Source organism: Anas acuta, chromosome 1 (assembly GCF_963932015.1).
Source record: "Anas acuta chromosome 1, bAnaAcu1.1, whole genome shotgun sequence".
In the NCBI taxonomy this organism is placed as follows: domain Eukaryota; kingdom Metazoa; phylum Chordata; class Aves; order Anseriformes; family Anatidae; genus Anas; species Anas acuta.
The window spans coordinates 161,086,159-161,111,031 of NC_088979.1; the positions used below are offsets into that span (position 1 = coordinate 161,086,159).

At 45.9% G+C, this 24,873-nt stretch overlaps 7 protein-coding genes across 7 annotated transcripts; 3 read left to right on the forward strand and 4 right to left on the reverse strand.

Annotated features, from left to right (window-relative positions):
* Positions 1 to 116: 116 nt before the first annotated feature.
* LOC137849362 (histone H4) lies at positions 117 to 571 on the reverse strand. The gene has a single exon (XM_068668925.1). The coding sequence runs from the start codon at positions 527 to 529 to the stop codon at positions 218 to 220; it is 312 nt and encodes a 103-aa protein (XP_068525026.1). The 5' UTR covers positions 530 to 571; the 3' UTR covers positions 117 to 217.
* An 8,446-nt stretch (positions 572 to 9,017) lies between these two features.
* LOC137849364 (histone H2A-IV) lies at positions 9,018 to 9,538 on the reverse strand. Its single transcript, XM_068668927.1, has one exon. It carries the CDS (start codon positions 9,448 to 9,450, stop codon positions 9,061 to 9,063), a length of 390 nt encoding a protein of 129 aa, XP_068525028.1. The 5' UTR covers positions 9,451 to 9,538; the 3' UTR covers positions 9,018 to 9,060.
* A 207-nt stretch (positions 9,539 to 9,745) lies between these two features.
* On the forward strand, positions 9,746 to 10,261 carry LOC137849367 (histone H2B 8). The gene has a single exon (XM_068668931.1). It carries the CDS (start codon positions 9,805 to 9,807, stop codon positions 10,183 to 10,185), a length of 381 nt encoding a protein of 126 aa, XP_068525032.1. The 5' UTR covers positions 9,746 to 9,804; the 3' UTR covers positions 10,186 to 10,261.
* An 884-nt stretch (positions 10,262 to 11,145) lies between these two features.
* On the forward strand, positions 11,146 to 11,792 carry LOC137849365 (histone H3). Its single transcript, XM_068668928.1, has one exon. It carries the CDS (start codon positions 11,325 to 11,327, stop codon positions 11,733 to 11,735), a length of 411 nt encoding a protein of 136 aa, XP_068525029.1. The 5' UTR covers positions 11,146 to 11,324; the 3' UTR covers positions 11,736 to 11,792.
* A 9,063-nt stretch (positions 11,793 to 20,855) lies between these two features.
* On the forward strand, positions 20,856 to 21,267 carry LOC137849369 (histone H4). Its single transcript, XM_068668933.1, has one exon. The coding sequence runs from the start codon at positions 20,895 to 20,897 to the stop codon at positions 21,204 to 21,206; it is 312 nt and encodes a 103-aa protein (XP_068525034.1). The 5' UTR covers positions 20,856 to 20,894; the 3' UTR covers positions 21,207 to 21,267.
* Positions 21,268 to 21,531: 264 nt separating this feature from the next.
* Positions 21,532 to 22,391, reverse strand: LOC137849368 (histone H2B 7). Its single transcript, XM_068668932.1, has one exon. The coding sequence runs from the start codon at positions 21,955 to 21,957 to the stop codon at positions 21,577 to 21,579; it is 381 nt and encodes a 126-aa protein (XP_068525033.1). The 5' UTR covers positions 21,958 to 22,391; the 3' UTR covers positions 21,532 to 21,576.
* Positions 22,392 to 22,422: 31 nt separating this feature from the next.
* LOC137849370 (histone H4) lies at positions 22,423 to 22,837 on the reverse strand. The gene has a single exon (XM_068668934.1). The coding sequence runs from the start codon at positions 22,793 to 22,795 to the stop codon at positions 22,484 to 22,486; it is 312 nt and encodes a 103-aa protein (XP_068525035.1). The 5' UTR covers positions 22,796 to 22,837; the 3' UTR covers positions 22,423 to 22,483.
* Positions 22,838 to 24,873: the final 2,036 nt, after the last annotated feature.

The following is a 24,873-nucleotide window of genomic DNA, read 5'->3' on the forward strand; positions in this document are numbered from 1 at the left end:
AAGGAGAAGGGACAAAGACCAGGGCGTTAATAGGGGGCAGATGATCCCGGACCAAGACAGGAGAACCCAGCCGCCCTCTTTTTCCCCCGTGAAGTACATCATGACACTACGAGCAGTACGTGTGCGAGCAGTGATTAACGCCCTTCTCTTGAAAGCTTGGGTGGCTCTGAAAAGAGCCTTTGTGTTTGGTAAAAGCGAGTCCTAACCTACGACGAGTTTAGCCGCCGAAGCCGTAGAGGGTGCGTCCCTGGCGCTTGAGGGCGTAGACCACGTCCATGGCCGTGACCGTCTTGCGCTTGGCGTGCTCGGTGTAGGTGACGGCGTCGCGGATCACGTTCTCCAGGAAGACCTTGAGCACGCCGCGCGTCTCCTCGTAGATGAGCCCCGAGATGCGCTTGACGCCGCCGCGCCGCGCCAGGCGCCGGATGGCCGGCTTGGTGATGCCCTGGATGTTGTCGCGCAGCACCTTGCGGTGCCGCTTGGCACCCCCCTTGCCGAGCCCCTTCCCGCCCTTGCCTCTGCCGGACATGGTGCCGCCGCGCTCTGCCCCAACAGCGAGTGGCGGGAACGGCCGCCCGCGCTCCCCTATATTGCCGGCGGTCCGACCTGGTTGAGGACTGCGGCGGGGCAGGGCAGGGGCGGGCTCTCCTCCGCGCCTCCGCCCCGGGGCGCCTCCGACAGGGGGCGGGCGCCGCGGGGCGGCCCCGGGAGGCGACGGCCCCGCCGCTGCTGCCTCGGCTCGGCTCAGCCCGGCCCGGCCCGGCCCGGGCACGGCGGGGCCCCGTCCGCCTCTCGGCCCGGCCCGGCCTCCCGGCGCCCGCCTCGCCTTCCCCGCAGCCGCTGGGGGACCCGGGCCCCGCGGCCGCGGCCCTGCACCAAATCCCAGCCAATGGCGGCGCCGCTCCCCGCCCGCGCCCCGCCGCCATTTCGCGGCGCTCACACAAAGGGCCCGGGCCGGGGGCAGCCGCGCCCGCGCTCTCGGGTTAAAACCTCAGCCTGTCCTAAGGAGACTCCCTCGGGGGTCTCCTGTCAGTACACGTCGGCCCCGGCCCCTTCTCCTGAGGGCAGGCGGTGCAGAGCCGCCGAGCCCCGGGTGCGCACACGCTGTGTGACTTTGGCCCTCTTTCTTCCAAATTATATTTACCGGAAATATACATTTCTGGGTATTCTCCTGTGTTCTTGAAAAATCATCGATTAACTTGTATTCCAGACGTTGAGAACATACCGTTTAATTCTTTCGAAGACTATTCTCTGTCATGCCTGGTTAGTTACAGTATTAAGGTCTCCGTATATCCCACGCTTGGGTATATATCTATATATTTACTGTATTTTTCCCTAAAAGGTCTCTACTATTATTATCTTGAACATAAAAAGTTCATGTTTGTTTTTCATGTTAATTTCATGACTCTTTTCCTTTCAGGTACTGTATTTGTATTTCCTATTTTTTTGTCCTTTTACATTTCTTTTTCCCGAACTTAACCATATATAGGCCAACACTAGGCTTGTCAGTGTTTCTCACATTTTCGTCTTCTAGTGTAAGAGTACTATGAAAAGCAATGAAATTGTATCCATTTTTTTAAACCATGTAGCACAAGACTGAATAATTTTTTCTCACATCCCCTAGATTTTCTGGAGTCTTTCTTTTTGAGAGTTTCATAAAGTTTGAGAAATTATCAGTGTTATTTTATATTATTAGTATCTTCCTTAATTAAGTTTAATCAGTTGTTGTGGTTTAACCCAGTTGGCAGCTAAACACTACACAGCCGTTCACTCATCCTCCCCCCTTCCTCTCTGGGATGGGGGAGAGAAACAGGAAAGTGAAGCCTGTGAGTTGAGATAAAGATAGTTTATTAAGACAGAAAATAATAATAACAATAATGATGCTAACAATAATGATGCTAATAGTACTACTACTAATAATGTGTATGAAACAACTGATGCACATTGCAATTGCTCACCACCTGCTGACCGATGCCCATCTGTCGCCGAGCAGCCGACCCCCCCCAGCTAGCCACCCCTATATCTTGTTCAGCATGATGCCCTATGGTGTGGAATACCCCTTTGGCCAGTTTGGGTCACCTGTCCTGGGTCTTCTCCCTCCCAGCTCCTGCTGCACCCCCAGCCTGCCCGCTGGCAGGACAGAGCCAGGAGCTGAAAAGCCCTTGGCTTGGTGTAAGTACTGCTCTGCAACAATTAAACATCAGCATGTTATCAGCACTCTTCTCATCCTAATATACAACATAACACCCTACCAGCTACTAGGAGAAAATTAATTATGTCCTAACTGAAACCAGGACATCAGTAAATGGAGTATTAAACTTTCCTGGATGAATTAAATATCTCCTAATGTGACATATTGGTCTTGTATTCCACGCCCAGTGTTTACCCCTTTACTCCTGGTGGTTCTTTTGTATAGAGTTTGGTACTCATAGACCCCAATAAGTTGTTATTAAGCTATGAACTACCTATTTGTCATTTTTATAGGTCAGCTTTCCCTGTTAGTCAGAACAGAACGGAGAGGGTAATTAGTTCTGTTCTCCTCTTCCTGATCAGGCAGCATCAGTTGGAAGAGGCTTTAGCTGTCTCTCAGACATGGTAAGGCAGCCAGAGAAAACAGTTGGAACAGTTTGGGAGAGGGCAGGAAAGGAGAGAGAAAGCAGCTCTGCTCCTGCATTTCATAGCAGATCATAGCACTCATCTTCCCCTCTGCATCTGCTCTCAATCACATCTTGCCATTCCCACTAATACTTCTTACCTTCCCAAAAGACAACCAACACTTCAAGGAGAAGACTGGTGAAATAATGTGAATTTCAACCTTTTTTTTTTTCCAAATATCTACTCTCCTTGGGGTGTTGAGGAAACGCGTTTAGTTGTTATAAAGGAGCTCACCCCACAAATATGGAACATTGAAGATGTCAGTCTCTGCTCAGGCCATCAACCTACACCTCTGCACAGGTCATCTTCCATGAAACTGAAGACAGGTCTATAGTCAAAGCTGGTGGTTACCCATCAATATAAAGGAGAATCCTGCAGTTTGAGCCTGCTAGCTCAATATGCTTCTAGATTACAGATGGTCTGTCTTAGTTTTGGTCAGTTTAGCCCTCATTTCTGTTTTCCTTCAGGTAGACTAACCTGTTGGACCTGACAGCTGGACTTACAGCTCCCTGTGGGTTTCACTATCCAAGTGCAGAGCAGCAACTCTTTTCAGGAGTGAATTTGCCTCTGGGCTCTACCTGCATCTGCATGCTGAAGACCACCGCTGTGTTCAAAGTCATTTCCCTCTAGGTAGAAACTAGAAATGCTTGTGCAGTGAGAATCATGACATCTCCTATCCCAAGCCCAATGGGGTTCTCCTCTGAAAGAGTTTTATAAGTCTTGCTAAAGAAAATAATCCTGTGCTGGCCTATCTTAATAATACTTTTTTTTTTTTTTTTTTTTTTTTTTTGGGCTAGCTTATTGCCATGGAAGTAAAATGTAACCAGGAGGTAAAGGTGCAATAGGGAGGGACAGCATGCAACAACTTATTACTGCATGAAACAAGTTTTGACATTAAAAAAAAAAAAAAGTATGCATGTGTATATTACTGATGCATAAAAAAATCCTGTCACATCTGCAGACAATTAATGCATGGTTAAATAAATCATTTGTTCAATGCTCAGAAGCGCTAAAACAAAAATAATTTGAATGTCAAGAATCACTGGAAAAGTAACAGAGAGCAAACTAGAGAATACTGTATCTTTGTACCATAGAAACATTTGATAAAATAGATGCACCTTAGTTAATTGTGTACATTTTTGTTGAAAATTAAATTAAAATATTTTTTAAAGTGTAGTGGAATTAGAAAAGAAAGTTCTGGGAGATGTAATGAAGATGATTTAAGGGTCTGAAATGGCTTCCATACAAGGACCTACTTGAGACTAGGACAATTTCAGGACATAGACAACTATTGGGTGAAGATGGTTTTACTTATCTCCTTTACTGTTTATAATGTCATTAGTTAAATCTGTCAGTTCAGTGAGGTCTATTTTATCATCTAAAGTTAGTTAACAAGCAAAAAGTTAGAGGCCCAAAGAGCTGTCTATGCACTGCAGGTTTCCTTGAACAAATGGACTCCCTGTCTTTTTCCAAGGAAGGAAGAGCTGAATGTGGTGAGTGAAATGTTGAGGATGGATCTCTCTCTCCCCTCTACAGAAATAAATTCTGAAGAATGCAGCTGTTTGCATAACTGTGAACACTTCCTGCTGGTTCCCGCAGGCATTTCTGTGTTTCTCACACAAACCACACGGGCAAGCAATGGAAACAGAGGAAAGCTGCAGCATTTCTAGCAGGAGGGAAGGAGCTGGTTTTGGTTTGAAATCCTTCCCCATGTATCAAAGAGCAGTATCATTCATATGCAGAGTGCAGACTTGACCAGTCAAATTCTTAAGGAAGTGCCTTTCTTCCTACTATTTCTTAATAGAAATGCCACCCAGAAAGGAAAAGATTTGTCCACCTTGGCCTGCTTAAGACGGTATGGTTGTTTCTGCACTGTAGTCAGACATCAGGTTTTCTAATACAGAATGACCATGGGGGAAAACACTGTAACGCAGACTCCTTACGGAAGCAGTTTTTCAAGCAGATTGGAGCATTGTTTGCTCTCAGCTGCAGAACCAAAACAATATTTTGTAAGAGGGCAAGGTGATAACCCTGAGTGCTCCTTGGCTGTTTACGCAGAGCAGCAGCCACCATACAAAGAAAACGCGGTTTAAGTAAGACCAAAGCTCGATCCCAGAAACACGAGAGGCATTCAAAGCACGGGCTGCTTTTAACAGCTGCCTTCTGCTGCAAGGAAGGGGGCTGCCCCCCCTCCGCCCCCCACGCCTTTCGGCGCTTTCCTACCCCGCCGGGAGGTGACTGAGATGAGAACGAGCCGGGGAAGAGAGCGCCGGGGGGGCAAGGAAAAGGAGGGGAGGGAGGGAGAGGAGAGAGGAGGAGAAAGAGGAGGAGGAGGGCGGGCAGCTCCTGCCCGGGCGGGATTGGACAGAAATTGCTGCAGCGCCGGGCTGGGGCCGCGCTCCAGGGGCAGGGGCCCCGCACCGCGACCCCCCCGCCCGGCTGTGCTACAGCGATCCTAGGGATCCTAGGGACCTGCGACGATGCCGAGCGTACAGAGCGACGCACGATGCGTTAGCTGCGTTTTATTACATCGATCCGCCTTTTGTGTTACTGTTGGATACACTCGGAGCGTTTATTTTTTACTACAAATGCAGATTTTCTGTTGTGCTTGTGCAGCTACAAAGTAATTGGCTTTCAGACCCCAATCCTTCCATTCAGATTTCCTGAATTCAGAGGCACTGACTGAAATAACTACGTGAATGAAGTCACATGATTTCCTTTCGTGTTTACCAATCAGTCCTGTACCATATATCTCAGAGAAATTAGTAATATCAATAACTTGTTTTCATCCCCTTTGCTGTCTAAGCAGGTCAGTTTTCAAGGGCTCACAAACAGTAATGTAGCGATGATATTATTCAGAAAGTGTCTGCAATACAGCAAAACTGAGAGATATTTCTACCTGATTATACATTGATTTGCTATGTGCAGTTGCAGAAAGGTACTAAAAGAGTTAAATATTTGAGTGAAGAGGTTTGAGAGGAATCAATGAAAAAATCTTCAAGTATTTATGTTTTGTATAAACTGTCACATGGTCACAGCATTAAATAAGATTTACACAATTTCACAGACTTACCCTCAACAACATACAATTCATTCAATTATTTTTTGTTCGAATTGGGGGAATTCTCTAACTTGCCTACACACTCAGAAAATCGCATAGCCCGAAGCAACATCTCCTCATGAAAGGCAGGAAAACATAAATAAATAAAAATCACACCTTCCTCTAATGAAAAACTGTTCAGAAGCAAGGGAGCTTGGATTATATCTTTTCACTGTGGTAAAGTTAACCAAAATGTGAATTTTCTTTTATTCCTTTATTGTTTTCCTTATTTGTCTACATACTAGTAAACGTTTGTGCAACCAAGTATGGTTTCTTTTTTTGATATCATTTTGCTTTCTATCTTTATGGAAAAAAATATCTATGAAGTAACTACAGGGACCTATAAAGCAACTATAGGTTGAATAACACCCTTTGAGGCCAGGCTATCTGAGAGATGGCATCACCTATGCTATGCTATACATTCTTATGCTCTAAATCATAAAGATATGCTTTGTATGGACTTAAAAGTCAAAAGATTAGGTGTGTCTGTGGCTGTTGCTTTTTTTCCCCATGACTACCAGTACCTGTGATGAATCATTCTTAAATAACAGGTTTCGTCTTTTATGTAGAAATACTTCCATACTTTAGGCTGGCTGGATAGCTGGTAAAGACATTTTGGGAGGGATCCAAATAAAATAGAAATTCTGCATATGAATTGACATTTTTCTAAATAGTACTTTTTTTTTTTTTGTCATTCCATACATAAATAGCTGTTCTCATCCACTTCTCTTTTCTAATTTAAAATATCCATGACTTTTATGGAACTATTGTACAAGGGTAAAAATTGTATTAATCTAAACCAAGCATGTTAACATGAGGCAGAAAAACATATTGCCTTTCCATTTTAAATACAGATTGCCAAGAAAAACAAGGAAGAGAAAGTATAGCTGGTAGTTGTACGAAAAAATTCCAGTTATGTTTTAGCTGTAGAATAGGGGCATTTGGAATATATATGTCAGAGTATGCCTTAAATAACTAATTAATAATTGTAAAATACCATGATAGTGCTTTGGTGGCACATAAAATAGAACATTAGTCATAAAGTGCTATGAAAGAAAGCAAATAGAACAGAAAAAAATCTATTTCAGACTACATCTCAACCAAGAAAAATGTCATTTGAAAACATAATGTCAGAATACATGTGTTTTCAAAGGATGTTTCAAATATCTTTATGGAAAGATATCCTTCCTTCTTAAACTTCCAAGACAAGCAAAACAGAGGCTTTCTTGTCACGCACTTCAGCTTGAGCGTCGATTCTGAAAAGAGAGAAACGCTCCCTCCTCACACCGTGATTCCAAAGTAAAAATGAAAGCTAGGAGGCCTCGGTTTCAAAACTTTGTTTTTTTTTTTTTTTTTTTTTTTTTTTCCCATAAGGCCCAATCAGCACCTTCTACAAATTAATGCTCTCCTTCAAGTTAATCTTATCACTTCCCACCCCCCATACTAAGAATCTACCAGGAGGTTATTCTGTTTAACACACTATATAAGAGAAACATATTATATTTAAAAAATCTGAAAGTTTTAAACCTAGTTCCAACCTCGAATTTATGCATAACTACAGTCCTGCAATTATTATGTTTTCAAAATTCAACTTTTCGGGAGAACCACTTTAAAAGTAGGAGAAAAAATCACAAATCAAAACTGGGCATTGATTAACTAATAACCGGTTAAAAACAACCCCGCAATTGTCATCATGTTTCCAAGCAACACTTTTGAGCATCGCAGATTAACACATCGCCACAAGTGACCCGCTCCTCCTCCTCCTGAGGGAGGACGCTGAAAAGAATAGCACGCTGTTTTCCTCCTTGTCTTTCTTAAGAGCCGCTTTTAGAGAACACAAAAAAACCTCCCCCGGGCCTCACTCTGCCCAGCGGAGCCTCACTCAGAGCCTCCTACAGCTTCCGGACCTTGCATTCCAAGGCTGTCCTTCGGACAGCTTTATTTTCTTGCGCATAAAACATTACTGAATAAAAAAACTATATATATAAATTGCTTTGACTGTGTCTGCCTAACAAAGCGGAACATGCAGGGTCCATTACAGTGGAAGAAAAAAAAATAAAAACCATATATATATATATATATAAAGTATATATATATATGTTCCGGAAAAACACAGAGTGGAGAGCCACAGCAAGGCAGAATCCAAATCCCCGAGGCGCGAACAGTGGGAGGCTCCTCCTTGCGGATACCAGCTTCTGGATGATTTCACTTGTTTATCTTCCTCCTCCAGTTTTAATCCTCTCTCTGAGCGCGTCCAAGACCGCGCCCACTGCCGTCAGGAAAGCGATCAAGAGCCTTAAGTGAGTGCAGCTGCCAAGCCCCAACAGAAAGCAGTAGCAGCAAAGTATCTGGCCAAGGCAGCAAGGCCCAAAGCAGCCAAGGCAAGAAATGGCCCAAGAAGATGTAAGGATATCAGAAGAGAAAACTTGCAGATAAAACCAAGAGCACCTTTAACAGCCAGCAATGCTGTTGGACGGAACAGAACAGAACAGAAAAGAAAATAAGCTGATATTTCAGTTTAAGCCCAGACATGTACATAACAATCCCCTACAGGAACTTATGCGGTGCAGGAAAGTACCCTTCAGTCTATTTTACATGAACTCGAGATCCTCCATTACCTCCACTGCATTTCCAATATCATGTACTTGAACAGTCCCCCCTGATCTTTAGAAGCTAAACCTGTGTTAGTTGCGAGATAGCATCCTGGTGAGGAACTTACAGATCTGTCAGTGTTGCCTGAGAGCTCTAGTAGCAATACATGACAAGTGTAAAAAAAAAAAAAAAAAAAAAAGGCAGGAGAGGGGAAGGAAAAAAAAAAGCCCAGGGGAAGGACCCAGCACAACCCGGGAGGCAGAGCGCCCCTTCCCGCCACGGGTTCGAAACTGGCGCGCTTCTCCCTGATTGGCCAGACCCGGCCACGCCCCCCTCCCGCCGCCGGGGGTCCGCGGGGCTTTTCCCCTCGGAAACCGCGCGGTGCCCGCTGGGGCTGGGCTGGGCTTTGTCCCACGGCGTGCCCAGGGACGGAGCTTGGTGGTGGTCTTTTCGCCCCCCCCCAAACTTTATTGATTTTCAGTAGTAATAGTAACTTGTTAGAGAGTAAAGTTGAAGGGACTTGCAGAACAGAGCTGGTTCACTAAATATGGAGATGCCGTTTAGAACTCCCCCTGTATGCAAGTTTCCAGTTACATAAAATCTGTTTCCAAAGAAACAAGTGATCCCAGTACTTATACTTAGGTGTTCCTGCTCTTTTTAGGAAGATGTGGGTGGCTCTGAAAAGAGCCTTTGGGTTGTTTGTTGCTACGATTTTACTTGGCCTTGGCCTTGTGGCTGTCGGTCTTCTTGGGCAGCAGCACGGCCTGGATGTTGGGCAGCACCCCGCCCTGCGCGATGGTGACCTTGCCCAGCAGCTTGTTGAGCTCCTCGTCGTTGCGGATGGCCAGCTGCAGGTGGCGGGGGATGATGCGCGTCTTCTTGTTGTCGCGGGCCGCGTTGCCCGCCAGCTCCAGGATCTCGGCCGTCAGGTACTCCAGCACGGCCGCCAGGTACACCGGGGCGCCGGCGCCCACCCGCTCCGCGTAGTTGCCCTTGCGCAGCAGCCGGTGCACGCGGCCCACGGGGAACTGCAGCCCGGCCCGCGACGAGCGCGACTTGGCCTTGGCCCGCGCCTTCCCGCCCTGCTTCCCGCGGCCTGACATGTCTTCGGCTGAAGTTCGGAAATCGGCAAGGCCCGCAGAAGAGAGCAGGGAAGCAGCGAAATCCGGATGAGTAAAGCAAAAGCTTCCACCCGGCCTTTTTATCCCTTCCTTCTGGGCTTCCGCGGCACTTGTGATTGGCGGAGGCTGCGATTGCAGAGTTGGCCAATGGGAGCAGCGATGCGGCACAGGCCAATTGCGCGCCGGGAAAGGCTTTGACATCACCGACCTTGAGCGTCCAATGGAAGAGAACAGCCCTGAGCCGCCTCATTTGCATACCGCCCCTATAAATAGAGGCGCCGCCGCTATTGTATTTACGTCGTTCCTGCGGTAGACAGGTAGTGACAGACCCCTGAAATGCCGGAACCAGCCAAGTCCGCTCCCGCGCCCAAGAAGGGCTCCAAGAAAGCCGTCACCAAGACCCAGAAGAAGGGTGACAAGAAGCGTAGAAAGACCAGGAAGGAGAGCTACTCGATCTACGTGTACAAGGTGCTGAAGCAGGTGCACCCCGACACGGGCATCTCGTCCAAGGCCATGGGCATCATGAACTCCTTCGTCAACGACATCTTCGAGCGCATCGCCGGCGAGGCGTCGCGCCTGGCGCACTACAACAAGCGCTCGACCATCACGTCGCGGGAGATCCAGACGGCCGTGCGGCTGCTGCTGCCCGGCGAGCTGGCCAAGCACGCCGTGTCCGAGGGCACCAAGGCGGTCACCAAGTACACCAGCTCCAAGTAGAGCGCCGCGGATCCTGTTTTTAACCCAAAGGCTCTTTTCAGAGCCACCCACGTTTTCAGTAAAAGAGTGGTTCACACTTGTTCGTTTCGGTGAGTGGCACTGGTATTTAGTATTAACTTTGTCTTCCAGATTAGGATGTTCCGATTAATAGGGGGAAAAAAAAATAATTCTTTGCTTGTGAGGAGAAAATGGGATTTCTAGTGGTGGATTTTTATATGACGTAACTGGGCTCTTTCAAGGACAGATATATAAAGATAAGACTGAAAATCAAATTCTAAGCGATTAAATATTTATCTTCTCATTAGTGCATTTATTTCAACTTTGGATTTTGGTAGTCATAGAGATACACACGGTATTCTCTGTCCCTCCGTTATGAAATAAACCATTTCGAATAAAGTGCCGCCGTCCCCTTTAAGCATCAGCTGCTCTTCCCAGGCGACTTGGCCGAACGCCACCGAGCGGGTTGTTTACTTAGGGTACTCCATGGGGATTATGCCGCATATGCGGGACCTTCGGCAAGGCAACACTGTTTCATGGGGGTTACCGAGCCACACAGAGCTGAAGATACTAAGTAAGTGCAGAGGGAAAAGTATCATTTTAACGAGCCTCGGGGATACCCCAAGTGTGTGGCGCAGATCCCTTTCCCGTTACTATAATAAAATGAAAGAACCGCTGGGGAAAAAAAGGGAATCATCATCGCCTGAAATTCACAGGGAACGATAGAAGTAAACAGCAGGTCACGCCCGAGGAAAGTAACCAGGGGAGCGAGCGCGCTGTATCGAAGTGGGGGTCGCGCAGGATGCGTCGGGGGGGCGTAACGCGGGGGCTGGGAACCGGGCTGTGCGGGACGGGGGCGGCGATGACCGCGCCTGGATCAAACCGGCCGCGGGGTGAGGGGCGGCCGGGGCCCGGGCCGGGGGGGGCGAGAGCCGGGGCCGCGCAGGGGGGGGGCTGCGGGCGGGGAGCGGCCGTTACCTCCCCCCGCAGCGCGGGATTTTCAAACGCCCGCCGCAGACCAATGGAATCTGCGCCATCCCGGCAGCCAATCACAGCGCGGACAGGTCTATAAATAGCGGGTCCTGCAGCCGCATTCTCCCAAGCCCCTCGTCCTTCAGTGCCGGGAGGCTGCTCCGGGGGAGATGGCGCGCACAAAGCAGACAGCGCGTAAGTCGACGGGCGGGAAGGCGCCCCGCAAGCAGCTGGCCACCAAGGCGGCCCGCAAGAGCGCGCCGGCCACGGGCGGCGTGAAGAAGCCGCACCGCTACCGGCCCGGCACGGTGGCGCTGCGCGAGATCCGCCGCTACCAGAAGTCGACGGAGCTGCTGATCCGCAAGCTGCCCTTCCAGCGGCTGGTGCGCGAGATCGCGCAGGACTTCAAGACCGACCTGCGCTTCCAGAGCTCGGCCGTGATGGCGCTGCAGGAGGCGAGCGAGGCCTACCTGGTGGGGCTCTTCGAGGACACCAACCTGTGCGCCATCCACGCCAAGCGCGTCACCATCATGCCCAAGGACATCCAGCTCGCCCGCCGCATCCGCGGAGAGCGTGCTTAAGTTTCCAACAAAAGGATCTTTGATTACCGAAAACCCAAAGGCTCTTTTAAGAGCCACCACATGGCCATTAAAAAGAGCTGTAAACTCTTCATCTTGTATAATAGAAGTTGCGCTTTCCTGCATCTTTTGTAATTTTTCAGGGGCCAAAACACATTTCTTACAAGGTAAGTGCCAAACAATGTAAGCCACGTTTTTTTTTCGGGTTGAGGACATTAAACCTGTTTGGATTAATTCCTGCTGTGATTGTTACTTGACAAATCTCCATTAATGGGGAACGCTTCTTTTCATAGGTTTTATCAGTCAACTTGAAGTATTAATGAAAAAGTTCTTTTGGCGGGCTTTGTCAGGCTGAAAGTGAAACTAGTTGTTTTACTGTCTGCTCTTAAAAACAATCACGAATGCACTAATGCAACTCTATTTACAGTTCTGTTTTCTTTGATTAGTAACAATGAATTGTGAGGTTAGTATATTTTCAACACCCCTTCTTACGCAGCAAATACTATGTTCTTCTTGTAGTACCACTAACAGTTAATCTGTAATAGCAAGTGTTTCCCTTTCCAAATGCTTTTTCTCTAAGTCTTATTTCTGAAGTGACAACATTTTCTTTCCCGCCCTTTAATGGCGGGTGTTCTGTCAGTAATTTTCTCAGTTCTTTATCACTCTGCTCTGAACGTTTCTATCATGAGTGACATTGGTCTCCGGCCCTTCTCAGCACATAATTTTTCTGAGATAAGTGTAATGTTTCCCTGCAGAGCTGGGTGTAGGGCAGTGGGAACCTAGGGTTGGGCAACTTTGAAAAACATTGCCCCCTGTTTTGGGTAACTTTTCCAAATTTAAGCTAAAACGTTTAGAAAAATGTCTGCTCTGAGATGCACTTGTGGCATCAATCGTGATTCTGGCTCTGAATGCTTAGGGATGTGTATCTGGATCAATTTTCTCCCAGGAATGTTTAGGTTCCCCCAAAATCTTTGCTGCACCCAGTGCACATAGTGTTTTTCCCATGGAGTATTACTGATTCATAACTTGATATTGTGTCCAGAATATCATTAAATGCAGACTCTCACCCACCTGTTGTATTCAGTGGCTCTTGTAGACCTTCCAGGAAAACGATATTTCTTCCTGACTGTTGCGCTCACCTGCACAAACCCTTGCCCTCCTACTCAATAGATTTGGATTTAGCACCTAAAAAGATATTTCCAGATCTTTTTCTGTATTTCCATGGTGGTTTATTTCTTTTTCAGTGTAGTAGGCCTTTTATGTAATTCAGGGAGCTTTCTGCTCCATTCGAGTAGGAAATCTAAGTCTCAGTTTTGCAATGCTACGCTTGAGCGGATGTATCTGTAAGAGGCAGTTGGATTGAGTTCAATTCAGCTTTCTCTTAAGCGGATAAACAAGAAAACAGGGAGGATTGCTTAGAGGAAAAAAATATTTTTTTGAAGCCTTGTACTGTAAGATTCCTAGGCTCTTTTTATTTATTTATTGCTAGCTGCTTATATGTTTATTCTCAGGAAATATTCCTTTCTCTGTATCACGGACTTGGACTCTGCAGCAAAATCTGACCAATCAAATTCCTTGATGCACCATTTTGTTTCCCTTGCTTTTTTCTTGCTTTCAGCCATTTTCTATACTTACTCTTGGCGCACTAAAGCAGTGGGTGGGGGGGGGGTGGGGAAATGGCTCTCAGAAGACTGCTTTGGGAAGTAAGATAAACAGTGATTTTTATTGATTTCCCTCCCCTGTCCTTACTTTATGGCATAAGACTTGTCTATTTTGGAACATATTTTTTTTTGCAGTAGATATTGCTGATGTGAGTTTAGGAATTTGTTTTAGTGAAATGCAATTCATTTCCCGTTACTATCTATTATACCAAGAGAAGGGATCTATTTACCTGTCTGTCAAAATATATTTAGCATAAACTCAGTGATAAGATTAAACTGTAAACTAATGCCCATTTTTACTATGTAATGGGTATTGACCATCTTATGTAACCAGTATTGAAAATAGTTACATTTTGGTAGCAATTTGGGTGAAAATGCTGAATATTTTTACATGCTCATGAAATAAACAATTTTGAGAAGAAAAGGTGATGGGCTTTATTGATTTTAAATTTTGTCAGTTTCCTTCTATTATTTTAAAGACCATGGACTTTTAATAAATATAGTATTACTTTCCTATTGTGAGAGCTACCTGTATAAATGATAATAAACGCTATCACACGATCTGTAGAGAAGGAAGAAAAAGTGCAAGTGTTTGCAGGAAAGGTGAGCTCATTTGAACTGTGAATTGTAACGCTTGATCCTGAAGAAGTTTTGAGATAAACTATAGAAAGACAATCTGTCATAGCTTGTTCCAGAGCATGAGACTAGCAATGGATTTTGAATTCAGTTGGTTGCAGATGGTTGTAGTGGAGATATGGCAAGCCACAGTAGACTGACTAGCTTATGAAATAGGCTTTGCTCTTCCCTCCTTACATAATTTCTGCCTGGAATTCTATGAGTTTGCATATGATATTAAATCCTTTAACTATGAGAGTAACCACAAAATAACAAATCATATCTGGATAGAAAAGAGGTTTCTTTCATAACATATGAATAAGAACTAGTAATGGGAATACTTATGTATTTTTGACCAGAGATATATTAGTTTAGGGATTGATAGATTTCTATCAAAACTCAAAACCTGAATATCAGTCTGATACATAATAAATCTGGTAAGAAGTTTGCCTTCAAGCACAGCAGTAACACAAAACAACATAGATTTTGCTATAATTTTTTTTTTTTTTTTTACTTTAGCATTTGCATAGTACCAAGTCACACACAGGTAACTTAATGCTGAAATTTCCTAAATTGAAGGGAACTTTTCTGTGAGTTTTTTAGGAGAGGGCTGGAGATAACAAATGCTGCCAGGTAGAAGCTGGCTGTGTGCAGAGGACTGCCTTGCAAAACTGCTGCTGCTTTGCACTCCGTTGGTTAGCGTGTAAAGTGCTTTTGCATGTGGCTTTAGTTGCTCAGTGAGATATGAGTGAGACTGTTTCTGGTTGCTCTTCCACCCACTGAGAATGATCCACAACTTTTTATTGGCACAGTTTGGATTAAATCATTGCTTGGATGAATCAGTCCAATGGTTAAGATAAACCATAACCACTGAGATCCTGGTGAAATTAATCCTCATTTATCAGAAATGTATAGAAGAAGGACTGATCAAAATACCTTTCTCAAACCAAAATATATGAATCAGCTCTACCTCAGACATTTATTAGTTCAGAAAAAGATCTAAGCGGAAGCTTTCTCCATATGAAAAAATGAGATAAAGCTTTCATTTGCATTGACCATTGTAATGTAAAATCTATGTGGAGGTGGTATGGTTGTGTTCCTGCAAGCCAGTAGGGGAAGATAAAGCCTATCATTCTCTTCATTTGCAAATCCCCCTTAAGGGCTTCCTCACATAAATGGGTCATTTATTTTTTTTGTTTTCAGTCTTCAGTAACTATGAAGAGTGAAGCCTGAACATGAGCTCTGCCAGCCTCAGCTTCCCTGCCAGCCAGGGCAGTTCTGCCTTGCTGCATCTTCCCTTCTCTCTTCTCTCTGGCTTTAAAGTTATGCTGTCTCTTCAGCTGAGCATAACCATATTCAGTGTTGTAGACATACAAAAGTTGAGGTGCAGAGCAAACACTTGCTGTATTTCCATATTATTCATACATTAAACTCTAGGAAGCACTATTTCCCAGTTACTAGGAAGCCATAGTAAAATAAGAAGCTGTTACCGAAGGCATAATGACTAATAACAAAAAGAAAACCTACTGATGGAACACAGTACATAAATCAATACAGTAAAAAAAAAAAACAAAAAAAAAAAACATTTGATTGGAACAGCTGGAAGCTGAGAATTGTAAGCTTAATGTGATAATTTGGCTTTGAAACCTAAGTTCTTCTAACTACCAAGTAGTTCTATTAGTGTTTTGAAACTATATGAAAAATAGACGCTGCCCTGGAAGTTCTAAAATTAGGTCTAACAAGCATTTCTGTGCTTTTCAAAAGGTTAGGACAATATACCACATTGTAAATACAAATAACTGTGCTTGTAAGCAGTCTCCTTTAGAGCCCTCTTGATAATGTGAAAGTTAAAAGATTTGACATTTTTTGCCTCTTTAATCTCATTTATCCTAGCACAGCTGTTGTTCCAAGGACCACACTGTGGCAGAGTCCTTAAGCAACCCCCTTTCAGTGTGAGAGAAAACTCTTGATGACTTCCATGCAGGAATGTCCTGGGTGATGGTGCAGGGCTAGGATGGAGCAGCACTGCTACATGGGGTGCACTTCACCATTCAGCAGCTGCTGAGCTTTGGAGCCTTATGTTTTCTTGGGGAAAAGCAGTGGCCTTCCAAACTCCTGTGAGTACTAACACAACATTGATAGCTGAAATAAGATGTGAAAGAATTCACATTTTCTCAGAAATGTGAAAAAAATACATATTCCAAGAACTCTGAAAATAGCGTGCGTGCTAGCACCAGATTGAGCAGAAAAGTAGCTATAAACACAGTAGTCAATTGCACCCATAGAGTAGATAATCAAGATCCCCAAATATCTGCTTGTAGCTTCTCTGGGACATTCAGGCTGCACAAAGCACAGCATAAAACAAGGGATGGACAACAAAGCAATTGGGAGATGACAGGAAGATAACAATCTGTCTCAGAGCAATAAGGCTTTCAGCTGTTGGTCAGTGAGTAAATTTTAACATTGACAGAGGTGTTATGTGGCAGAAAGAGGAAAGAACAGAACCTCGGGTAGCTTCTCAGCTGCACAAGAGGTGCACTCAGACACCAGCCCTGCTGCAGTGAGCGCAAGACCTGCCCCTCCTGGGACCCATTGAGGGCACGTTGCTAGCATTCCTGGTCCTGCCTGTCCCTGCAAGCAAACCTGCCCTGCCCACTTGGAAACTTGCTTGGTGTTTGGAGTGTCTGTGTGTTTTAGGGTGTGTGAGTGAGATCACTTCTTTTAAAATAAGATTGCCTTCCCTTCCTTGTATGTTCTTGCACTGTGTTTTGCAACAACACAGTGTTGGGTGCTTTTCCTTCCTGTTTTTTTTTTTTTTTTTTTTCTCTTTTCATAACACTGTTTAAACATTAATAACAGATGTAGAACTATCCATCACTTTGCAGTGACAGCATATGGCTTCAGCTCCAGAATTGTCTTGGAGACTTGCACACCCACGAACTGTGTAAAGTTGCTATCATGGAACTGGAGGGTATTAAGAATGTGTCTGTCTTGGCCTGATCACCCCATGTTTATACGTCAGCAATGATGGTACTGTGCTGTGCTAAGTCCTCTGTGCTAAACACACTGATGCACATGTAGAGATGAAGTACAGTCGAAATATTCACAAAGCTGTTCAAGTCTGCTCTATATCCTTTTCAACTGCTTCTTTACACTTATCCTGATCCATCACTCTACATCTCTAAAGACCTTTCTGACATTTCTTTGTATACCTGCCCTATTATGAATATTTGAGATTTTTACAGACATCTTTGCACTGTATCTCCACTTTTGCATGTTGTCCCAAGCACACTGATCCAGCAAAGCTATTAAAAATTCTGGCCTGCACTAGCTTCAACCTGTGAGGCTACTAAGGAAGTAATTGTTCCAGAGGACATGAGAGAGAATTTTTGGTGTTCAGATTTTAAACAAAAAATGTATTCCCAAGGTGTGCTACTACAGGTATGTAGAGTGTAAGACATGGTATAAGAAGTGTGATAGAATAGAGAAGGATTTTTTCAGTGCAACAGCCTTTCAGGAAGGGTCACTAATCATATGCAAGCCTTTCAGTGCGTTTCAGACACATGCGATAAGCCGAGTGATGAACATTTTTAGAATGAACTCAGAATACTGATACTCTGTGAGAAGATAAGATCCACAGTGTACCTGTGCTGTGTTACTTTGTTCAAGTCAACCAACGTGGTGTTAAAATCATTGTCACGTGAAGATTAGAGGACTTCTGAGCAAAGAACAATGCTATCCACAATTTGAGTTAGTTATGTAGTGTCTGAAACATTTAAGAAATCTTTTTTTCTTTTTCCCTTCCCCTTATCAATATATGCTGCTTGTTGAAATGCTATTTTCCTTCATTGTGTGAGTTTTTATCTATCCATCAGTTCTTCTGAGAGGGACACAGAATTTTTGTTCTGTTTATAATGAAAAGCCACATTTCCAGAAAATAAACGATGCTCATTTACCTGTATTTGGACCCTTCCAGTTTTGGGAGAGAAAAGTCTAAGAGAGTTGATGATACAGGTACCAAAGAAAATGATTGGGATATCAGTGTTTTATTCTCTGAGGGTACTTTGATAATCTCAATGTAGGACAATACAGTACAGAAATTTCAGTAGATAAAGTACCACCCCAACTCTGCATGGAACAACTGATGTTTTTAATAGCCTGCATTACTGTCAGGCCAAATCTTGCTGTTTCACTGGTTATTTAGGAAGATGAGTGTAGTTTGTGATGTCCTAGCTGCAAAGCAAGTGCAGCCTTCATAGAAATAAAATGAACAGCCAGCTTAATGCGAAGTAGTCAATACTGATTACATGCTGTAAGGACATGAGACACATATTATACATTTTTAGATATCTGTAATATATGTAGATATTCTGGAATATTTATTCTTTGCACAAATAGAAAGTTCTTAAGGCTACAAAATTTCTGAGGCTGTATGACCCTGGAAAAAAAATGGCATGGAGGCCACAAAAGAGAAATTTGAGAATACATTGCATTTTGAGGCCTACAGCACTTACATTTGCTGATACTTTGTATTCTAAAGACACACACGCACACCTTTTCTTTCTCTTTTGTTCTTTTTCTCTCTCTCGTTTCTTTTTCTTTCTTATATTCTTCTTTATATTATTTATTCTTATATTATTTTCTTATATTCTTTATTATTTCTTATATTCTTTTAAAGTGTATTATAAATAACATTTAATGGATACTAAAAGTAACTGGTAAAGTACAGGTAAAGTGGACCTCACCCAGCTTCCCCAAGACCCTCATAGAGCTCCTCTAGATGTTTGTTATTGCAGAGGAGATCATTTTGCATCCTGTCTCCTCCCTGGAATAAGTTTCCATAATTGCTTCATGTGTCCATCACTCCTATAGACATCTTCATAGAGTGTTCTGACATGGGTTGTTCAGTTGCTGTTGGTTTTGCTTGGTAAATATAAGAGGCTTATGCAGTGCATTACATACCTGATGCTGACTCCAATGTGTGAAAGAATCTATCCCTTCATGTTAAGATTCATCATTTTATACATGGGAATCAAATAGAAAGCTGACTGGTTGTGTGTCTAAGATGACAAATAAGCTGGAAAGCCAACAGGACCTTTTATCAAGAAAAGAATTTCGAAAGGTTTATGACATTTCCCTGAAAGCTGTAGTCACAATTCTAGTCAGACATTTATCTAAATTATAGCATTGATTACATTAATGGATTTATACAATTTCAGAAAAGGCATCTGAAGAATCTTGATCCTCATTTTGTCTGGTGAAACAAGAAATGGAAAAAGAAATAAAAGCTAACAACAAAGGTATAAAAAACAACAAAACCAAACAGAAACGAAAGCACAACAGTGTTTTTTGTTTCTGTGTTTAGAAAAAGTAAAAGAGAATGAGAGAATTTTTGTCTTCTTTTTTGCTTTGGGCACCTGTGCTGAGTTCACTTTTCTGGGAATGCAGGAGGAGTGGGAATGGGAAAGAAAGAGATAAATCTGTTAGCACAGAAATGTAGAACCTATTACGATTAATAAATAAGAAAGGTTCAGGATTGTGTTGTGGTTTCCACTGAACATTTCCCGTTTTCCAAATAATAATACTAAACGGTGATCATTAAAGAAGTCTCAAAATATGAAGACTGAATGCCAATAATATGGAAAAATAGATGACACAAGAACAAAAAACACAGAAAACATTTTTTATTGTTCACACTTTTTGAAAACATATCTATTTCATTATTGCTCTTTAAATCACAAAAATATTTACTAGTGCTGTAGTAAAAATTTTTGAAAGTCTGTGCTGCTAAAAACAAAAAAGAAAACCCCAGCTACACCCAAAATGCTTCCCTTTCCCCACACAAATGTTATCTCAGTGGAAATCAGATGAATGTTTTCTGTGTCAGGAAGTAAAGTGTACTAGAATGTATAAATCTGCCCTAACTCATAAAAGTAAAATTTGAACAGAGTCCTGTTGTTAACCATTGAAAAAATAAATTGCTTTACAGTTTTAATTGACATATATTGTGGAGATAAACCAAGGATTAGAGCAAGACTATTATAAATACTCTGTTTTCCCTTAAATATTAAAGGGCTGAGCAAGCACGGGTATGTGCATATGTGCACTGGAGAAAAAATCTAAGGCGTTCTCATCCACGTGAAGGAAATTATGGAACATATTAATATGGAACATTCTAAAAGGAAAAAGCTATTTCATGAGGCTTAAGCAGTTCTGTCCCACCAAACGCGGCACTCAATGACAGGAAGAAGCTGGAAGTCGGATAGGGAAAGGCGGGCAGAGATTATTTCGGTCTGTCTGAGAAAGGCCTCCAGCAGCCGGGCACGGATTTGTGTGTTTCGAAAGCATCGCCCGGGGCGGCCAACGCAGAACAGAACCAGGGGAGGAGGGCGGGGGATGGGGGCGGGGCGGCGGCGCCGCGCAGGGCCCGGGATTGGCCGGATTTTGCCGCAGACCCCCGGGCAGGGCCGGGCCGCGCCGGGGAGCCCCGGGGCTGCTGCGGACACGACCCCGAGCCGGGGCACGGCCGGGACCGGGAGGGACCGAGCCCGGCGGGAGCCCGAGCGGGGGCAGCGCGCGGGGAGCTCCGAGCGCGGGGAGCGCCGGGCGGGAGCCCCCGAGCGGGCGAGGCCGCGGCTGAGGGCGAGGCCCGGGGCGGGCGGAAAGCGGCCGAACGCCCGGCTCGGCTGCCGGCCCGCGGGAGGGGAGCGGAGCAGAGGCGAGGGGAGGGGAAGGGAAGGGAGAGAAGGGGAGCCAGGGCGGAGCCTGCGGGGCTGCTCCGCCCCCTCGGCGCCCGCCGCAGTTCTCAACCAGGTCGGACCCCGCCACTTAAACCGCGCCTCGGCGGGGCTGGCGGTGCGCAGTGTGGTCTGCGGGCGGTGCGAGCATGTCGGGCAGAGGCAAGGGCGGGAAGGGGCTCGGCAAGGGGGGCGCCAAGCGGCACCGCAAGGTGCTGCGCGACAACATCCAGGGCATCACCAAGCCGGCCATCCGGCGCCTGGCGCGGCGCGGCGGCGTCAAGCGCATCTCGGGGCTCATCTACGAGGAGACGCGCGGCGTGCTCAAGGTCTTCCTGGAGAACGTGATCCGCGACGCCGTCACCTACACCGAGCACGCCAAGCGCAAGACGGTCACGGCCATGGACGTGGTCTACGCCCTCAAGCGCCAGGGACGCACCCTCTACGGCTTCGGCGGCTAAGCTCCCTTCTCAGACCGTGCACTGTTAAACACAAAGGCTCTTTTCAGAGCCACCCACAAAACTCACCACGAGAGCTGTTAATTACTAAAAAGTAGAAGTTACATATTTAAAGATACATGTATATGTATACATGTATATGTGTACATGTATATGTATCTATTTGTAAAGATACATTAAGTATTTAAAGATACATGTAATACTACCTAGGTTCATAATTTCTTTCAATCATAGCATTTACAAGGAAATTTGGGGGGGGAGGGAAATCTGAAAAAGAAACAAAGGTATCCTTTTCAGTTTACTTGCAATTACAGCTCTTTGTAAGAAATTTTGGGGGGCTCTTAAAAGAGCCTTTGGGTTAGATTAAACTGATTTACTTGGAGCTGGTGTACTTGGTGACTGCCTTGGTGCCCTCGGAGACAGCGTGCTTGGCCAGCTCGCCGGGCAGCAGCAGCCGCACGGCCGTCTGGATCTCCCGCGACGTGATGGTCGAGCGCTTGTTGTAGTGCGCCAGGCGCGACGCCTCGCCGGCGATGCGCTCGAAGATGTCGTTGACGAAGGAGTTCATGATACTCATGGCTTTAGATGAGATGCCCGTGTCGGGGTGCACCTGCTTCAGCACCTTGTACACGTAGATCGAGTAGCTCTCCTTTCGTGCTCTCTTTCTTTTTTTGTCGCCCTTCTTCTGGGTCTTGGTGACGGCTTTCTTCGAGCCTTTCTTAGGCGCTGGAGCTGATTTCGCCGGCTCAGGCATCTCTCAAACTTTCTTTCCGAGCTCTTCACCGGACCTCAACAACACCGAAAATGGCGCCTGCTCGCCTATTTATAAGGACGTTATGCAAATTAGAGGATTGTAATCACTCCATTCCTATTGGTGCAAAAGAGAGGAACGTAGTTAATGGCACTTCCGATCTGTTGCCATCATGCCTTTTACGATGTGTACAAATAATGGATTTCTCGTTACGGCGATGTCAGTAGTTTTAAATCAAGAATTTAAAAACGTAGCGAAATACATACTGCCGTTTTACTAACGAAATGTAATATTGGAACTCAGTGCGCACATCGTGCATGCTATAACATTTGAACTGTATGTGTTTTCTAGGACTGTTTATAAACATAATACTTATGTTTGTAAAGAATTATTATTTTTTGAACGTTATAAGCATAGTGACTTGCTCTAAATGAAATGAAAGCAGTAATTAACAGCTCTCGTGGTGAGTTTTGTGGGTGGCTCTGAAAAGAGCCTTTGTGTTTAACAGTGCACGGTCTGAGAAGGGAGCTTAGCCGCCGAAGCCGTAGAGGGTGCGTCCCTGGCGCTTGAGGGCGTAGACCACGTCCATGGCCGTGACCGTCTTGCGCTTGGCGTGCTCGGTGTAGGTGACGGCGTCGCGGATCACGTTCTCCAGGAAGACCTTGAGCACGCCGCGCGTCTCCTCGTAGATGAGCCCCGAGATGCGCTTGACGCCGCCGCGCCGCGCCAGGCGCCGGATGGCCGGCTTGGTGATGCCCTGGATGTTGTCGCGCAGCACCTTGCGGTGCCGCTTGGCGCCCCCCTTGCCGAGCCCCTTCCCGCCCTTGCCTCTGCCCGACATGCTCGCACCGCCCGCAGACCACACTGCGCACCGCCAGCCCCGCCGAGGCGCGGTTTAAGTGGCGGGGTCCGACCTGGTTGAGAACTGCGGCGGGCGCCGAGGGGGCGGAGCAGCCCCGCAGGCTCCGCCCTGGCTCCCCTTCTCTCCCTTCCCTTCCCCTCCCCTCGCCTCTGCTCCGCTCCCCTCCCGCGGGCCGGCAGCCGAGCCGGGCGTTCGGCCGCTTTCCGCCCGCCCCGGGCCTCGCCCTCAGCCGCGGCCTCGCCCGCTCGGGGGCTCCCGCCCGGCGCTCCCCGCGCTCGGAGCTCCCCGCGCGCTGCCCCCGCTCGGGCTCCCGCCGGGCTCGGTCCCTCCCGGTCCCGGCCGTGCCCCGGCTCGGGGTCGTGTCCGCAGCAGCCCCGGGGCTCCCCGGCGCGGCCCGGCCCTGCCCGGGGGTCTGCGGCAAAATCCGGCCAATCCCGGGCCCTGCGCGGCGCCGCCGCCCCGCCCTGCCGCCCGTTCCCTCTTCCGCTCGCTGGGGGCCCAGCGGGGGCTATTTCCGCGGCCTCGTTTCCTTTGTTCGGTGCGAGCGCGGCCGTTCCGCGCCTTGTTCGCCTTCTCGGGGGCTCCGCTCCTGGCAGCCGCTCCCCTCGTCCGCTCAACCCCGCAGTTCGGGCCGCGAGCGTTCGGTGCTTCCGTGCCCGCATCCGCAGCTCGGTGCGAGGGGATCGGGGAGCGAGGCGCTCTGCGACGCTCGTTAGGGAGCTCGGGTGGGAAACGCGCGACCCTGAGCCTCCTACGGCGCAAATCGGCTACTCGGTCCCGCAGGAGGGCCCTCGTCTCTACCCCCATCTCCTTTCCTCCTCCCCGCCATCCCCCAAGCTGCCCCCGGAATGGGGAATTGCTCGCTAATGCGTGGCTGGAGCTACAAACGAAAGAACGTTATAAACATTAACCAGAGCGTGTCTGAATGACCACTGGAAGAAAAACAAACAAACAAAAAAAAACCGACAACCAAATATATTTCCTTCAACTGACATGGCCAAAAAGTTTGTTACTTCACATCTCTGCTAATGGACTTGTCACATATGCTTCTGAGAATATGTCAGGCTGTATTCAAAAGTAGATGAATTAGTCAAGATTTAAGAGCCCAGAAATTAAAATGTATTTTTAAATGTTATTTTACACTAAATAAAACCTATGATAGTGACATTTTCCCTTTGCTTATACTATTAGCATGTTGTGCACATCCAACTTCTCTACCTCATTTTAAGTGAATTCCTTTTAAATTTGTACAGATGTTTATATAATTTAATTTCTGAACATAATTTACATCACGTGGGCCACATCTCCATTGTATTTCTTGGCAGAATATATTAAATTAGAGAGACAATATGACAGAGATTTTCAGTTTTTAATTTACAGGTATCCAAGAAAGCACAAGTCTTTTCTATGATTATAACTAGTACTACAATCTGAATTTATTTACAATAAGTTTGAATTGAAATGAAAATGGAAGAATTACCTACCAAATGCATACAACCTGAATTGGTAGAAGCAGCTTTCATTTTGTTGCCTTGTGACTGAACAGAAAGAACTCAAGTTATTCACAAAGCAGCTGGAAGGCATGCCAGTGGTGGACCTGCCAGGCTGGTACCAACAATTACCATTTGGCTGCACGGTGTCTGCTTTGTTCTTTATACCTAAAGTTCTGTGTCTAGACATGTTTCCTGAAGCAGTGGAGTTTCAAAACATTTAAAACCACCACCAGAATACTTAACAAATCATAAAAGAATTACAGGAAATATTTTCTTCTTTTAGAGTTATAATTTCTTCATAACTCCTAGTGCACAGTGAGTATCCTTGTGTCACTTTCTCCTCCAGCAGTCTAAGCACTGAAACACCAGAAAAATGGCCTTCCAAAGTGTTCTGGCAGAACAGTGGTGCAGAGGCTGAGACCAGAAGCCTACAGATTGATTAATGCAACCCACTTTCCCCAAGGTGTGGAGCATATTTAAAATACTTTGATATCATACTTCCTAGGTAGCTGCCTTGTCTGTAGTGACCACAGACAGGTGTTTCCCATGTGTTTCTCTTAGTTA

What these genes read in the sequence shown, in the direction of transcription:
- LOC137849365 (XM_068668928.1), top strand. Translation starts at nt 11,325, where the DNA reads ATGGCGCGCACAAAGCAGACAGCGCGTAAGTCGACGGGCGGGAAGGCG.
- LOC137849368 (XM_068668932.1), bottom strand. Translation starts at nt 21,957, where the DNA reads ATGCCTGAGCCGGCGAAATCAGCTCCAGCGCCTAAGAAAGGCTCGAAG.
- LOC137849364 (XM_068668927.1), bottom strand. Translation starts at nt 9,450, where the DNA reads ATGTCAGGCCGCGGGAAGCAGGGCGGGAAGGCGCGGGCCAAGGCCAAG.
- LOC137849367 (XM_068668931.1), top strand. Translation starts at nt 9,805, where the DNA reads ATGCCGGAACCAGCCAAGTCCGCTCCCGCGCCCAAGAAGGGCTCCAAG.
- LOC137849369 (XM_068668933.1), top strand. Translation starts at nt 20,895, where the DNA reads ATGTCGGGCAGAGGCAAGGGCGGGAAGGGGCTCGGCAAGGGGGGCGCC.
- LOC137849370 (XM_068668934.1), bottom strand. Translation starts at nt 22,795, where the DNA reads ATGTCGGGCAGAGGCAAGGGCGGGAAGGGGCTCGGCAAGGGGGGCGCC.
- LOC137849362 (XM_068668925.1), bottom strand. Translation starts at nt 529, where the DNA reads ATGTCCGGCAGAGGCAAGGGCGGGAAGGGGCTCGGCAAGGGGGGTGCC.